This window comes from Sarcophilus harrisii, chromosome 2, assembly GCF_902635505.1.
Source record: "Sarcophilus harrisii chromosome 2, mSarHar1.11, whole genome shotgun sequence".
In the NCBI taxonomy this organism is placed as follows: Eukaryota; Metazoa; Chordata; class Mammalia; order Dasyuromorphia; family Dasyuridae; genus Sarcophilus; species Sarcophilus harrisii.
Genome location: NC_045427.1, coordinates 237,194,333 through 237,211,205, shown reverse-complemented (window position 1 = coordinate 237,211,205; position 16,873 = coordinate 237,194,333). Strand labels below are relative to the sequence as shown.

At 34.4% G+C, this 16,873-nt stretch overlaps 2 protein-coding genes across 7 annotated transcripts; one reads left to right on the top strand and one right to left on the bottom strand.

Moving 5' to 3' along the window:
* Positions 1-1,119: 1,119 nt before the first annotated feature.
* FAM217B (family with sequence similarity 217 member B) lies at positions 1,120-9,129 on the bottom strand. Of its 5 annotated transcripts, none has more exons than XM_023494488.2 (4): positions 8,880-9,129; positions 6,770-6,872; positions 6,594-6,679; positions 1,120-4,742 (listed from the first exon to the last, which is right to left on the bottom strand). In XM_023494488.2, exons 3-4 carry the CDS (start codon positions 6,617-6,619, stop codon positions 3,536-3,538), a joined length of 1,233 nt encoding a protein of 410 aa, XP_023350256.1. In that variant the 5' UTR covers positions 6,620-6,679; positions 6,770-6,872; positions 8,880-9,129; the 3' UTR covers positions 1,120-3,535. The 5 variants fall into 5 exon arrangements, with proteins under 5 accessions (XP_023350256.1, XP_003757695.2, XP_023350254.1 ...); XM_003757647.4 differs by lacking the exon at positions 8,880-9,129 and adding an exon at positions 8,387-8,860 and having other exon boundaries at positions 1,120-4,739; XM_023494486.2 differs by lacking the exon at positions 8,880-9,129 and adding an exon at positions 8,387-8,859.
* Positions 9,130-9,286: 157 nt separating this feature from the next.
* PPP1R3D (protein phosphatase 1 regulatory subunit 3D) lies at positions 9,287-14,399 on the top strand. 2 transcript variants are annotated; one of them, XM_023494491.2, is made up of 2 exons: positions 9,287-9,511; positions 9,675-14,399. In XM_023494491.2, exon 2 carries the CDS (start codon positions 10,035-10,037, stop codon positions 10,938-10,940), a length of 906 nt encoding a protein of 301 aa, XP_023350259.1. In that variant the 5' UTR covers positions 9,287-9,511; positions 9,675-10,034; the 3' UTR covers positions 10,941-14,399. The 2 variants fall into 2 exon arrangements, with proteins under 2 accessions (XP_023350259.1, XP_012395128.1); XM_012539674.3 differs by having other exon boundaries at positions 9,417-9,511; positions 9,680-14,399.
* The last annotated feature ends 2,474 nt before the right edge of the window (positions 14,400-16,873 follow it).

Sequence of the window (16,873 nt, the reverse complement as noted above, 5' to 3'; positions counted from 1 at the left end):
TTCCTTGCAAATTAAAAGGCTCAAGAACTATGATATTTTCTTCCCTCAAGCTATTATACTACCAAAGGACAACTTTCCATTGGCCACTGTGCTGCCAAGTGTCACAATTGCTCAATTATATATCATTCTCAATTTGTTTTTGGAACTCTAAACTCTCCAGATGACATTTTCATGGCAGATGTTGGGTAGCTAGCTATGATCGTGCAATCATTTTATTGTACAAAAATCTGCTTAAGTCTATTACCCTGGTATTCTGAATTTAGAAACTTAGAAATTTCTTGAAATATCTTAAAGGGCAATTGAATCTAATTTCTTCTTCAACCTAAAATCTCAGCTGTTATCACTAGAACTGCTATACTAAGTTGTTAGGTCACTGGCTTTTTTTTTTTTTTTTTGGTTTTAAGTTTAATTCAATAAAGGGGATGCTTCCAAATAAATAAATGCTAGGTGATTATTTCTGTCTTTTATAACCTATTGCTTTACAATAGCTATTACAATTGTAATTGTATTATGATTTTCATTAATTGTATATATTTGCTATTACAATAGTCATTAACCTAAGTTTGTTGCTCATATTGCGCAGCAATCTGGACAGTCTAAGTGACATTAGGCCAGATTCTACAATCACAAAAACCATTCTCTGAAAATGTGTTATTTCTTGAAGTAAATAGACTAGGAAAAAACAGGTTTAGGACAGTGACAGTTATTTTGATAAAATATATATATATATATATATATATATAAACATCCTTACAAAGTACATTTTATATATATATATATATACATATATATACATTATATATATATATACATATATATATATATATAATGGCAAGGGTCTTAACTTATCTGGGGTGAGCATTATGTTGCATGTGTCAGATTAAACATCTATTATTTGCCCTATCATAAATAAGTGATTGGCATTTTACCTGTGGGGTCAAATCTGTTATCAACTATGGGGGGAAAAAAGAGAAAAAGGCTATTCACCAGGCGATCTTAATATATCAAAATATTATTGAAAATCAAAGCAATGTGAGAGAGGAAATGCAAAGGTGAACTAAAAACCTATCACCTCAAAAATGCTGTTTGGGTACATTAATATTCCCCTCCCCCTCTCCATTACATATTTCTTTTTTGAAAAGCAATAGCTCTTAATCAAGTAAGCTGGAAATAGATGTGTTTGCAGAAACAATTTTTAGCCATTGATGGATAGCAATTCAAGTGTATAAAATGAGTAAAATAAGGTAAGAAATCTACATTCAAACTAATCCAGGCTCTCAAAATCACCACCCTCGTCCTTCACTAGTAGGAAGGGTGGCAACTAAATTTTAGTCATTTAGTTCAGTGCAAGCAGCCACCATCATAGCATGCTTGTTGAGATTTTAGTTATGATATCACACAGTAAAGTACTACTTGCCTCTAGCAAAGAACATAAAATAACACTTAAAACCTGAGCAAAAAACTAGCACAGGTTATAGTTCTATAAGTTGCAACTTTATATGCAGAAAACTGTTTTTAGGCTATTGAATTATACATAGATGGGACACATCTATGAGCAGCAATGTAAGAGAAGGATACATGGCATAAAGTTGCATATTTGCATAGGGAACCTTAAATGTGAACAACAATAAAGGCAGACAAACCATGCAATACATTTTCGATGTATTATGTATATACTAATACAAAATACCACAGTATGTTTGGGTTTATGAGTGTTAAAATAGAACTTAGTAGTATATATACAACATTATTTTTTCTTTTTTGGACAAAATAGATACAGGAATTATTAGATGGGGAGAGTTTCTCTAACCAGTTGTTAAGAAGAATAAAGATTTTAAGAGGAGCAACCTTAGAAGGTGCTTGAATTTAAAGAAAAATGTATCTTCAAAATAAATTTTTAGGATGGTCAAATAATAATCTTAAATTAACCTTAAAATTTAATATTGGCACATTATTTTGTTATAAATATATGTGGTCCTTTGAAATTTCCATTTGTCACTTATATAACTATTTAAATGACATTTAACCTACAGGAGAGGTTCAATAAGCATAAAGATGAAGTCTTTTATATTTGGTTTTCACAGTACAAGTTCCCAATCAACTTTTATCATAACCTTGACAGATAAAGATTAAAAAGGAAAAACATATGATCAAATAGATTAACCATTTAAATGACTAAAATAAACAGCCATAAAAGTGCACTACTTTTCAAGGAGTAAACAACCAAGAATTTTGAAGCATATGAAAATTAACAATAAGCTGAAGAACACAACTAGAAGTATAAATAAGTGTTATTAATCACAATTCACACAAGGAGAGGTAGGACTAGCTGGGTGCCCTATGAGAAGAACTGGAGGTGTCAGGGGCAGGCTTTAGCATAGCCTTCTTCCCCAGTGTACCCACTCCTTCAGCTGTCCTCCCTTTCCCCCAAATATAATTGTGCTCTTGCAACCCAAACAGGATAGATTAGTATTATGCTTGTCTTTAATAAATTACATTGAAGAAGTTCTGTAGAATTCAGCTTTCAGACCTATAACAATATCTGTCACATTCAGTGTGGTTCCATATTGATACTACTGGCACAGCAAATTCAAATCCTAAAAGTATTTTCCTCATGATGTCTCCCTTCAAAGACAACCTGACTTTCCAGAAATTTCTTGCATACCAAATGTTTCATCCCAACCCTCTACCAAAGTAAAATCATATTCAAACAATTTTCAGCTAGAACAAAAAAAAGTTCTGTGAAATATGTACATTTGGAAACTGGTTTTATTTTAAACCAAGTTTTAAATTTCTCAAAAAAGGATCTTTCCAACAATCCTCAGTTTAAGATACTTATTTCCCATGTTGGAGTGTTAAAAGTATTAAAACACCAGAATCCATAGACTTTTAAGAGAAAGTAATTTAGTGATAAAGGACTTAGCTCAAAATAGAAACTCCATATTCCATAACCCTGAGGACAAACTGAAGTGCTCTCTTAGAGCATGAAATGAACCTGACCCTACTGCTTACATGGCTAATGCAAAGGCAAGTGAGAGAGAAGGAATGCAAAGAAAAATCTTTACTATCTAACTTCTATAATCCAACACTATTTTAAATAGTGTATTATTTATGGGCAACGAAAATCAGGAGAGAGAATAACACTCTATCCATTCTGCATAGTTAAATCTGGACTAGCTGGCTAATCCAGAAATTTAGTTGGCTCTTCTCCAGGAAAAAAGAATTCAGTCTTGCTCATTCAATATGGCACTTATCATATCTTCTCAAGCAAGACAATTTATTTTTACCTAAAGGGTTCTCATTATCAGCCAAGATTATTAATATAGAAAAAGGCATTAAAAGACACTTCTGAGATAACACTGTTGGCACAGGAAAAAAAAAAAACACAAGTCACTGAAATGCCAAGTAAACAAATTTCCTACAGATGTTCCCATTTAAGAAGACTTAAGTCAAAGTCTTATTCATCAGAAGGCATATTAATATGTAGCTCTCTAGGTGACCTTTTTAATTTTGTTGTTATCTATTTAAAATAAAATTACTTGAACACATAGGAGGCTTGCTTCCCTCCATTAGTTTTGAGTTCTCTCCCTGCTGTGGCTTTATTGGCAGGTCCGTAGTTATTTGCATTTCCATTTCTCTTAGGATTTGGACGTATGGGTGCTTTGAGGGGCTTAAGATGCTCAACTGAGGAAAGAACCATCTGTGGCTGTTTGGGAATTCTAATGTTACCACTAGCCTGAATCTTAGAACTGCTGTCATTGCATGGCAATTCCAGAAGTTGTTGCTTTGCACCTTCATTTGGTTTCTTTTTCTTTTCCTTCATTCTCATTTCATAGTTTTGCTTCTGGGGACATGACCTGCTACTAATTGCATCGATAGTTTTGGGAGAACTCTGGAATACATAATATGATGGGTGGGCTTCTTCACAATGAACTTCTCTCTTTCGAAGATGAACTGCTTGGCCTGGGGAAAACTTTGTAAACCCTTCAGGATGGGTTAATATCCTGCTAGATAAAGTATTTGGAAACAGCCTGCTTTTCACAGGGCTTTTTGCAGACCACAAGGTACCAGGAGCAGTCTGAGGCCTTGCTTTGACTAGCTTTATTTTTTCATTTTGCACGGTTTGCATTTGTAGCCACTCCAGTTGAACAAGTCTATCAATATACTTCCCAAGAGACTCTATTGTCTGTGGGAGGAGCTCACTTTTGTACTCTGTACTTGTTGATGAAGCCATATTATTTAAATCCCAGGAGTTAAAAGGGGGTGGAAGGAAGTCAGGATAGTAATACTCAGCCTGCTCAGAGCCTTGATCAACATGAGGATCAAAACAAACTGGATCAATTTCTTCAGCTCTAAGGTTAAGTTCTGGTGGTGTAAAAGGAGAAGGTGGAAAAGGAATTCTTTCAGAATCAGAAAGATCACTTGCACTGTCCTCATCAGTATCTTCTTCAGTAATACTCAATGACTGAAAGTCAAGAAGTAATTTGCCCATTGAAGGCTCTGGAAATCTGGAACCAAATGAAGTAGCTTCAGCAACAGATGCTGAAATATTCCTTTTAGGGTCTCCTTCCATATGACTACCTCCTTTAAGTTCATCCTCAGTCCTTTGGGAGATATCTATAATACTGCTTTTCAACTGGGAAGGAATGAGAGGTAATTGAGATTTACTCGGCTTTTTTTCTAAGGGATCCTTCTTCTTTGAACCTTTTGCTCTATTCGGAGGTGGGCCAACATTCATACTGCTGTAGAAAAGAAAGTAGCCATCATTCTTAGAATATATCATACAAAGACAAAAACTCATCTGGTTGTATTAGAAGTCAAAAATTTTTTTGAAATCCTTTAATTTTACTTTTCAATTATTATACATCATTAGAAAATTTAAGGTACCCCTAAACTATCACCAAAAGATTAGAGTATCCCAGAATCATTGAATTTTCCATGTTCTGATGGAGAATATTTAGTACTTTTTTTTTTTTTGTATAAAGGAAGTATTTTTCCAAAAGAAAAGTACCAAAAGTTGGGTATATTAAATTCAATTTCACTCAAACTATTTAACTCTAAGATAGTGTTTGTATGGAAAGGAGGAGATCTGCTTCAATTATAGCATTTCTCTAAATGTCTTCATTATTATAGTTTTAGAGAAATTTTACACACTTTATAAACATTTGAAAAAACTGTCAAAACTAATTCTGTTGTGTTTGTGATAAACAGTGCTTAATAACATTAACAAATAAAATCCACAGTTTTAGTTTGCATGCCCATCTTTAATTTAAATGTAAATAATATGCAAAGTATGAGCCTCTTAGAACTTAATCATCAATGAAAGCTGTGGTGATTGTGAGCAACTAAAAATTCTTTATATTTAAAATGCAGCAAAAACACAAATCAGCTACCCCCCTACTAAGATATGTTTTCAAAGAATGCTTTCAATTTAGAGATATATTAAAAAAAAAAAATTGTGATTAACTGAATGGAAAATCAGTGTTTCACAAGAAGCAGCCAAAATGCTAGAGAATTAAAGAATAAGGACATTACTACACTTTAAAAGTTTAATGAATAAAATAGATTTAATTAATACTACATGCACTCGTAATTATATCACAACAAACTCATTCTTATAAAGTTTTGCCTTTTTGGTTTATTTGTTCATAGGACTATAAACTGTAAGAAAAGAACTTTCTTTGGGATTACACATCAAAATTTATACAAAGCTTAATTCTTAATCTGGGAGCTCACTCAGATTGAAAATGCTGGTGTTCTAAAAGCATAAAATGAATGGTTTATAATTTGACTTTTGGTAATTTAAAAATTGGGAATATATGGCAATCATGATGCCCAAAGAACATTTCTAGGCAAGGACTATAATTTTGTAAGCTACAATGCTTTTGATTAATTTAAAAAAAAATGTAACTTATTTCAAAAATAAATTGATCATTATAATGATAACAGGATCCTGTAAAGGGCAGAACTCTGGAGAAATATACTACATCAGACCTAACCAGATTATTTTATCCAGACTTCACCAAAATAAAAATTTTCTCTAAAATATTCCCCAAACCTACAATTGTGTCTTTTTCCCAAGTCCTCCCTCCACCCCTCTCTTTTCTTTGCTCTCTTATTTTTCAATTTATCTTGCATTTACATATCACTGTAAATATTATATCCCTCAAGTAAAATAAAATCTTCCTGTTCCTTGTGGGAAGGAACTGATTCATTTTTGTCTTTATTGCCCAACATAGTACCTTACATGTAGGCTCTTAATAAACGCATGTTAAATTTAATTGTTAAAATTAAATAAAATAAGTTAGAGTGATTAAATGATTTACTTCAAGTCAGATTCATACAAGATAATCTGCAGTAAACCTTAGAATTTAGATATGAGTATATTATAGTAGAAAAGGCACAAAATTTAGAGTCAAGAGCTCTGGGTTCAGGTCCTATGACCTATCAGCATAGATACAAGGGAAAAAAATACATTTGATTTACAAATACTGTTTCAACATTAGAAACTATTCTCTGCACATATACCATTTATTAGGAACACATTTGTGAAATAATGGAATTATACCCCCCCCCAAAAAAAAAAACTTTACCTGTTTTTCTGAGAAGACTCATTCATCCTATTCCCTTTCTTGTAAAAACTCCGTGACTGAACATCATCTAGGTTGCTATGAGATGTCTGTGAAATAAGCATATGTAGTAAGAATCGTGAAAATGTAAAAATTGAGCATGAAATCTGAGCAAGTTCTTTCTACAAACATTACATTACCTTTTCGGTAGCGCTGGAGATATTCTTACTCAATCTGCTCGAAGATGGTGTCAGCTGAGGAAATGGTTTCTTTATTCCTTTTATATTTGGAAGGGACGTCCCACTGATGGAAACAGAAATAACAGAATACTTCTTTTAAGTTATAATTAACATTATTTCTTGCAAATGAGCCTAGCATCAGTATTGGGTTGTCTAAAAGCAAACAACAAAATTTTAAGAGAAAAAAAAATTCAATACAAAATTGTTAGGAGTAAAAAATGGTTGCTCCAAATTTACCATATTCTTCAGAGATGGGCTAGAAATGTAAATTTTTAAAAACCCATAATCATGTTTATAATATATAAGATGCTATAATTACTCTGAATTATGACTCTATAACTTAGATACATAGATACAACGATATTCTTTTGGTGATAGTTAATTAGGATAATAATGACATACAAGAGGGTAACTGACTCATAAAGCCCTCTGCATGTAGAAGGACCCAGATATGTTTCACTGATCCAAGTTGACAGCTTCACTTTGCTACTCTATGACTACTCTTATCATGCCCTTAGCCCAATTCCAATTCTAGTTCTGGAATAATCAAATAATCAACCCTGCTACTATTCTTAGAAGAGATAGATCAATCTACTCCCCTATAACCCCACTCACCTCAACTTTACAGACCTAAATGCTTCCACCTGGCCACCATTGTCTTAATCAGTGTTGTCTCCCTCAACGAATTAGAAAGTAAGCTCTTATCCTAGAAAGCAAGGATGACCTTTGCTTTTGTATTTGTAAACTTAATACTCAAGGCAAACTAAGGAGAAACAACAATTTAATACAGTGTTTAACACACTGTAAGCATTTAATAAAAGGTTTTCTTATTCATTCACATATTTCTATATGAAAAAAGAAAAGTGACAGTTTTTGCAGGTTTTGTTGTTTTTTAACCTTTTAGACAGGTACAGTGATGCTTTCTAAATTATCTTGGCCAAAAGAAACCCAGAGCCTTAAAGTAATAGCTGGTTGACTAAACAAAACCAAAGGAAGTCTCCTGAAAACTGAATTAATGAAAATGTCCTTAAGATGTGTTCAAATTAAAAAGGAAAATATCCTTATATTTCAGGAAAGAAAAAGGTCTCTAGGAAAGACAAAGGAGAATTTTAATAAAAATGGTATATAACTTCTTTAATGAAAGCACCTTAAAATTTCTTATCAAATGAGTGGCCAATCATCCTTTGGGGGGCTTGGGGCATAAATACTCTGACTGTATAATCTGTAAATCAGTGATTTAAAATTAAATATAATCTGTAAATCAGTGATTTAAAATTAAATCTCATTATGAAACCCTGGAGCCACAAACATCATCAATGGGTGTGATGTCTATTAAGTCATACATTAAAACAGCCTCATTTGTGCAGGGCTGATTTCTTAGTAATATACCTCATACAAATCATTTCTTTTCTCAAAGTGTGTGTATGTGTATGTATATGTGTACATATATATGTACACATATATAGACATAAATAGTAGTATACACATATATCAACAGAATTCACTCCAATAAATCACAATCACTTTTCAAACATAAAGAATCCAAAAAAAAAAAAAAAAAAAAAAAGGTTTCCTTACGTTACCATTCTCTGGCGTGTTTCATAAGTCTGGCTTTCCTTTTTCTGTGCCCCTCTAGGCAATAATAAGGAACTGTCTTTCATGCCTGGTCCCATAATTGCTCCCAAAAGAGTACGTTTGCACCTTTTTCATATCCCCTTTCGCTGTAAAGCCAAAGGCTACAGCTTTTTGTATATTTAAGTCAGAAGGTGAAATAAGAAAAATATCATCAGACCCTTAAGACGCAGTAAACAAACACGCAATCTTCTCTCTCATGTGGCTTTAAAAAACCACCCAACTCATTCTAGTTGCTAAATTCTCATGCTTCACTGCTTGATTAAGGTTAGTTGCATTATCCATCACAATAATAATTAAACCTTGTCTTCTTGTCACCAGCTAGCGCATCACAGAAAAATAGAAACACAGCAGTCTCGCCGCCCCCTCACTCCTGGGAATTCGTCAGTCATTTAGGATAGCAAAGCATTATGGGTGATGTGCAGAAATGACGCTTTACCTTACGTAGGGCTGTTCCTGAAGTCAGGTAGAAATGGTTCATCCCTTCAGGGCTGCAATTAATATGGCCAATGGGACCATTATGGCGAGAATAGGTGCTAAAATAAGCTTCAGTCACCAAATGAAATGATAATTCTCCAGGGGTTGACTAGCTTAAAAAAAAAAATCCAGGTATCTGCTGCAGGAATTCAATCACCTTTTTGACTTTTACTTGTGCAAATATACATATAAATATATATATAGGCATATACATGCATTTACAAATTAAACGTATTCGTATATTATCTACTGAATATTTATACCGTCCTGACAGATCGACATAGATTGATTAGAGCTTCCTTTTCGCAAGCAAAGAAATACGTGACTAAGCAGCCAGACTTACTTCCCTTCTAGAAAGCTGCCTTCCTCCCAGTTACTAGCTACGGCTACGCAACTGCAGCTGCCTAGCTGGGCTGCTGCAGAAGGGGGGGAAGCTGAGAGGAGGTGCCACTGCGGCACGCTGCGGGGGGAGTGGCTGAAGAAGCTTGTCAGAAGCCTTGAAAGAAGGAAGAGAAAAAATTCGGGGAGTGGTTGGCAAAGGACAACCTTTTCGTTTTTTGACCCAATTTGAGGCTGGTGGAATTGGGGATTCCGGTAAGCGAGCTTGGCGTCACGGAAGGGGTGGGGCAGGGGCTCGACTACTAAGGAGCACCTTCTCAAATTGCAAGAGTATATGCTGCACAGCTGATGTAGGGCTGGCTGGCTGGTGGGTGGGACGGGGCGATTTATCCTTCCCGTAACCTCTTTTTTTCTTCAGTTTAGGAGTAGAGGGAAGACCCTACCCGTCAGAATTACGCCCCCTCCCCCACCGCCTCGAACCCCTGTGGCGGCTCTTACAAGTTACTATTACTGAAGGGGGAAGTAAAAGCATTCCCTTTTGAAACATCTTTTTTAATTGCAACAAACGGAAAAGGACTCGGGCGCTTGTGGCCGATAGAAGGGAGTCCCCAGTGGCTTCAGCTCTAGCTGCTTTGTGATAAGGTATCGTGACAGCTCTGTTTATTGCTGGAGTTTCGATAAAGCCTCTGCCAGACGTGCTGGAAACTGCCTGAGACTGAGTAGTGGGGAGAGAGGAAGGGAGGGAGAAGCTTGGTCACGCATCTCAATCGCTCCGGGTATGTCTAAAGGGCCAGGTTCCCTTGTCCTGGCCCCCTCTTCTTCTTTGCGTCAGTCCGTACCCCGGACTGGTCTGAGAAGCCTCAGCAGCCTCACCGACTTGGACCGGGGCATGTCCCAGGCTCGGAGACCAAGCAACCCCGTTTCGGCTCCAGGGCCCCAGTTCCAACAACAACAACAGCCGGGTTCCTCCAACTGCGATCCTAGTTTGAGGCCCATTATTCGCCGCCGGGCCCGCTCGCTCCCCAGCTCCCCTGAGCGCAGGAGGAAGCCGTCGGGGAATGCGGGGACCCAGTGCAGACCCGGCTGCAGTCGTCAGCACCGGGTGCGATTTGCTGATGCTTTGGGTCTGGAACTGACTCAAGTGAAGGTTTTCAACGCCGGGGAAGACCCGTCGGTCCCATTGCACGTCCTCTCGAGGCTGTCCATCAACTCCGACCTCTGCTGCAGTAGCCAGGATTTGGAGTTCACCATCCAGTGCCTGGTTCCGGACTTCCCGCAGCCAGCAGACTGCAACGACTTCTCTACCCGGCTGCAAGGCCAGCGGGTCTGCCTGGAGCGGGTCACTAGCTCGGACTTGGGTTTAAGCGGCACCATCCGAGTTCTTAATGTGGCCTTCGAGAAGCAGGTGACTGTACGCTACACCTACAACTACTGGCGGACTCAGCAGGAAGCAGGAGCCCGCTGGCGCAGCAGTGATGGGGATTCTGATGTATTCATTTTCTGCTTCCCTGTACCACCCTATTTTCTGAGTCTCAACTCTGTGGTCCAGTTTGCGATTAGATACCGAGTAGGGGGGAATGAGTATTGGGACAACAACGAAGGCCAAAACTACAGTCTCAGGTGCCAGACCCAGTCTCTCAAAATGCCCCAGGAATGTGAAGAAAGCTGGATCCACTTTATTTGAATTAGGGTCCAGGCTAATTTTTAGTGGGGGCAAGGGGAAGGCAAAGCTTACTTTCAGGAAGAGTACCATAGGTGTAATTATAAAAGCTTTGAAGTTTTTGTTAATCTTGTGAACACCTTGGAACAATTCCAGCACATTATTCTGGATATATGGGAGCCATATTAGCAGAAATTATAAAGAATGTTGAAATAAGAATGAAGGAAGGGCCATAATAATGTTTGTCTGTCTTTATTGGACTTCATCCCATACTCATCTAAAATATAAACCATTTAGCCATTGGAATAGAGCTGTATTATCTGTCTCCAAGGCCTACTTTCAGCAGTTTCCTTCATCCTAAAACTAGAAACAAACGTGTTATAGTAAAGTTTTAAAGCATGTGTATGTGTTTTAGCAAATTAATTTTTTAGTTTGGGAGACCGATTCCTACTGTGTAATGTGGTATTTATGAATTTTAGTCCTAGTGTGGCAACTACTACCTTCAGAGATTAGGTTTTGTTAAGTATATTTGTAAAGATCATTTCTAGCCTAGATTTGTAGGAAAGACTCTTGATTTTTGCATGTGACATAAGTGTGTCTACAGAGCTTAGAAGGCATCGTTAGCATTTGCGATCTTGGTATGCTTTCCTCTAGACAAATGCTTTCCCAAGAACAGGGGCATTCAGGATTTTAACAAGGTTAAAAAATATGATTAATGTTGCTTGTGTTATGCCGGCTAGAAACAGAATGTACCACTTTCAGAGTATGAAAAACGTTAAGGTACTTTATGGTATTCTGGACATGTCTCCAATCAAATGTGAGATCATGTTTCTTTGTCAATCCATCATTTGCATCTCTGTAAAAGTGGAGGACTATTAATAGTACAGAAATGTAAACTGAGTAACATAACTATTCATGTGTTGTGGTTTCCCATCTCATGAGGATCTATATTGCACATGGGCAACAGCCAAAAATAGATTTAAAATATAATTACTTCTGCCAAAATACAAATGTTCCTTCAGTTGGTTTTCCATTATAAAAGCCTAATAATTATTTTTCTGCATCTATATATGTGTTTTATCACAATATTCTATTTAGAGTCAAAACTACTTGAACATTTAAAGAAGTCTTGCCTTAAAGTATTGTGTTTATTTATTCCAGAATCCTGTTTCAGGTGAAAGAGGCATTTACTGTTCCATTTATGAAGTTAAAATGATTTCTTTTGTTCAAAAATCAAAGTTATATTAGCCACCTTTCAGAGTAAAGATGTTACATAAAATTACAAGATATTTATCATCAGCAAAAACACTGGTAGTAATAAATCCACAGGTGTTTGTAGTTTTTTTTTAACTGCTTAAACTGTGGCAATATCAGACACTTGTAAATTTTAGTTGTAATCTCTTGTGCCTTCAGAAAATAGAGAATTCTAAATTCCAAATACTTTTTTTAGTTTTCTCTAGTTTAAAAAATGTTTATTATATATTTCTTTCTTCAGCCCAAGGATAGGATGGATAGGACAGTATTTACTAAAACCATACCACAATTATATAAGAATTCATTAGACTTCTTATGGTGCTAAGTGGTATTCTAACAGTTAGCATAGCAAATTTGGTGTTAAATTCACTAAGATTTCAGATGGAAAATATCCAGCCAACACTGTGATTTAAATTTTTGAGTATTAGTTGGCATTTGTTAAATCAGTAATTTCAAGATTGTTTTTGCAATTTAATCTACTTTCTTTGCTTACAACTTATATTTAAAAATCCAGTAGAAAAGCAAGCACTATCTTTGTAACCTCTTGATCTTGATCACCTGATTCTCTGTATAGAAAGTGAGCTATAGCTGATCCTTAAAAATTGTGCACTACATTATCATGCAAGAGAGAGACAGGCCTAGTTGCATTTCCTTTTTTACTGCCTGACTAAGCCTCTGTGGTTCTGGCTTCTGTGCATTTATCCCCTTCCAGATGGGGGAGCACAAGATAGTGGTTGGGTGGTTTTTGTATTATTTATCAGTGATTGGCTGCTAACTTTTTTGCAGTGTAGCTAAAGGACCACAGACTGTGTAAAATTCAGTCATAAAGAGTTCTATATTTGGAAAGATAGGAAATATGTTAATACGTCTTACTTAAATAGAGCATCTTTAGGTTTTGATGAGACAAGCTTAAGGTGCCTTTAAAATGATCAAGATTTGGAAGTTTTTAAACATGAAATCCATCAACTATTAAGACCAAATATGGCTAACTAATCAATAGAGAAGATATGGAACACTGAAATGTCTTTTTAGAACATCAATACTAACATCAATTGTATTAAATATATTAGATTTACAATAAGTGGGTTTTCTCTGATTATTTTTAATATGGTCATTGTTCTTTTTTTATTTTTGCACTCATTTTTCACTTATTAAAAGTTTTAATATATGCACATGTTGGTTGTTATTTCTAACAGTATTGAGTGTATCTTCTTTGTCATCTTTGTATAACTTTGGTTTAAATTGTTTCACACAGTTTTTCTCTCTTAAAATGCTTACCTTTATTTTAGCAAAAATGTGTTGGTTTTATTCTAAAATTTCAATAGCCTCTTTATAAGTAGTATAACCTCCGGTAGAGGAGGAATTTTTGTTTACTGGAGTAATAGTGCTAAATTTTAAAAAGAACATTAAATACTAAAGCATATTCATATATCTTATGTTATTTGTTAAAGCATAAATGATGGTCATGGATTCAGGAGAAAAAAACGGTTTTTTGCATTTACCTTTATAAAATAGAAAATAGCCATACAAAAGAGTGCAATTACCCACTTCATCTTCTCTCTAACTTGGGAAGCTCTTAAAAATTATATAGTTTTCAAAAGGTGTGTAATTAATTTTGAAACTAGTATTTTGTTATCTCAAAATTCATTAAATATGTAGCACTTCCCTCAGTTTTACATCAAATAAAAGTGTATTTTAAATGATAAGTTAATTAAATTGTTTTTATAGGTATAATGTATAATATGAAATAGCCCAGGAAATTTTATTATATATTGAAAATTTTTTGGCACTTCCAATTCTTAAGTGTCAATGGCCTATACTCTTTTCCTCAGAAATTAATTTAATTTATACATTATTTATAATTAGTCCTAGGGGAAATATTTGCAAATATTTCATTTAAAATCAGGTTTTTATAGTTTAGAATTAGAGTAAGTATTGGGAGAAATACAATATTATTACTTAAGTCATTAAGATATTTGAGAAGAGAGAGTTAAAGCACTCCAGTGCTGGAGTATGTTCTTGAGTCAGATTCTCATTGAGTAGATATTGGAGATAGCTTTTGGAATGATAATGAAAGACTTTTTAAAAATCTGAAATAGTTCGTGTTTTATTAAAAAAAAATTATTAATGTGTGAAGTTGTATATGTGAAATTATATGTATGAAGCTTAATGTTTACTGAAATATTTTAGAGACCTGAGTATGATAATTAAACTGATATACTAATTGAATGATTTCATCAAAAATTATTAATAGTCCATGTTTTTATATTACAAGAACATAGAATTTTTAAATTGTAAGAGATTTTAATGATCTAATCCAATTCCTTCATTTTCATTGTACTCTTGAAATGTTAAATGACTTTTCCTGGGTCATCCTGCTAATTTTTGGCAAAATAAGACTAGATTTCATCCATATCACTTGACTACCTCTAAATCAGATTCTTTCTACTACCTCATATTATATCTCTAATTCTACATTGTAGGGAAAAACCAAACACAATTTTCAAGTCTCACTGGATAATTTCAGTGACAATAAATCTATTTACAACTCATTTTCTACAAAACTAATCCATCATAAAAAAAAAACTGGCCCCCAATAGCATGCTATAGAAAGAATTGATTTATTTTGGCCAGCCATTATTTAAAAAGGAAAAAAGTCTATATAGATTTTAAGTAGCTTTAGGTTAAGATAGATGTGTTTATGTACGATGGTGAAATACCTATACTATTCCATTTTCAGAATTTCCAAACTAGTTCTTTGTCCTAAACTCTACCTACTTTCTTCAAGTTAGAAGACTATCAAATACTTTAAAAGCACAGTTTGTCCTTTTAACTAATTATTAAAAAGAAATTCAGTTCAAGGATTCAATTTGTAAAAATGTAAGTTCTGTTAAATTAAGAGCAGTGCAAAGAGCTATAAAATAATTCCCTTGGAATGTATAGTATAGTTGAGGATAGAGTAAATGCAGGGTATTCTAAAAGTCTTAATGTAATTTTGTGAAAGCTTAAAACTAAAATAGTGGGGATACCGTAGATATAAAATAACCACTATGTATGCATTGAAAACAACAGATGTTATATGAGGAAAATTATCTACTGGGGTCTCAGGGGAAATTATGGAGGACTTAGTATTTAAGCTAAACTTTAAAAGCTGAGTGGGATTTCTGTCTGAAGGGCAAGAATGAGTAAAAGGATTCTATTTAAAGCAGGTGCTTGAAATTTTTTTTTTTTTTTTTTAGTTAGGAATTTCCTTGGCAAGATGGTCAAACTCTATGGACTCTCAGAATAAAGTTTTTCAGTGCATAAAATAAAATACAAAAGATTTTTTTTTAAACCAGCTATACTGAAATATCAAAATATCTTTTTTTTTTTTTTTAAGTTAATAGATTTCAGATAAAACTTTAAGATAAAAACTTTTGTTAAAAAGGGAACTACTTTTTAAGGGCAAGTTTAACCTTTTTTTTTTTTTTTTTTTTTTTTAAGATCTCATTTCTACAGTTATTTCTTTAGAAGTGTAAAGTTTTTGCTGAAGCCTAGAATTTTGTAACTGAGGAAACAGGTTCAAATGAAGCGTCTTGGCCAACTTCGTATAAGTAGTAAGTAGTAGTAAATACTCTTTTCTACTCTACGCTAACTAGTGTGTCCAACAAATTATATCATTACCACTTTAAATGTGAGGAATGTTGAGTTTTAATGGGTTGAAAGTTCAAGATGGGTAGTTTTTAAAGCATCTGAACTTTGTCTTAAATTCAAGACTGCAAATTTCTTAAGCAGTAGTGACATCTACTGGCTCTTTAATATTGTCCCCCTATAAAACCAGTCAAGTTCTTGGGATGCTCCTGTTCTGATGATTATGCTGATTATTTCAAACCTCCTCAGGAATTCACTGTCTCTCAAAAGAATCTCAAAAGGCCAAGCTGTATATAGTGGGGAAAAAACCAAACGGATGAACAATCCCAGTTACCCAGATTATAAATATAATTTCATTGATTTAGTACATAAAATCTTAGATGCTACAGATGTATGAACTAGGCCCAGAGCTGAAGAGGAGAATGGTTTATATTGTTTAGAAATCAGCATGGTGCTTTTAATTATCACAAACCTTACTTCCATAAGAAAGTCTTCATTTTTACTCTCTTGGTGATTCTATACTGTTATAAATCATGAGATATGACTAAATATTCACAGGCAGCTAGGGAAAAAATGAAAAGGTAGAATAGAAATAATCTGTAACATTTTCTGGGATTTTCTGATGGCTAAAAGATGTTTCAGGTAGGCATATTAACGTCTTGTTGGAAAAAACTGTGAATTGATCTAAATATATTAGAAGTGATTTTTAATTATTCAAGAGAGGTGACTAAAAATGTCTATACCCTTTGGCCCAGATTCCATTGTTAGATTTATGACAAAAATAAAGACTATTGCACCAAAACATTTACAGCAGCATTTTTCTTTCTTTTGGGAAGGAGGGAGGTGGCTAATGAACCTCAAGGAAACAAAAGTAAATGCTCATGTATTAGGAAATGGTTAAATAAATTTATAAATTAATGTAATGAATATTACTATCCTGGAAGCAGTGATGACAATGATGAATAGAAAGAAGCATGGTAAGACATGATGAACAAATGAAGTAAGTAGAATCAGGAAAGTTACACAGTGTTTACAACAATGTAAATGGCAAGGTCAACAAACCAATTGGCATA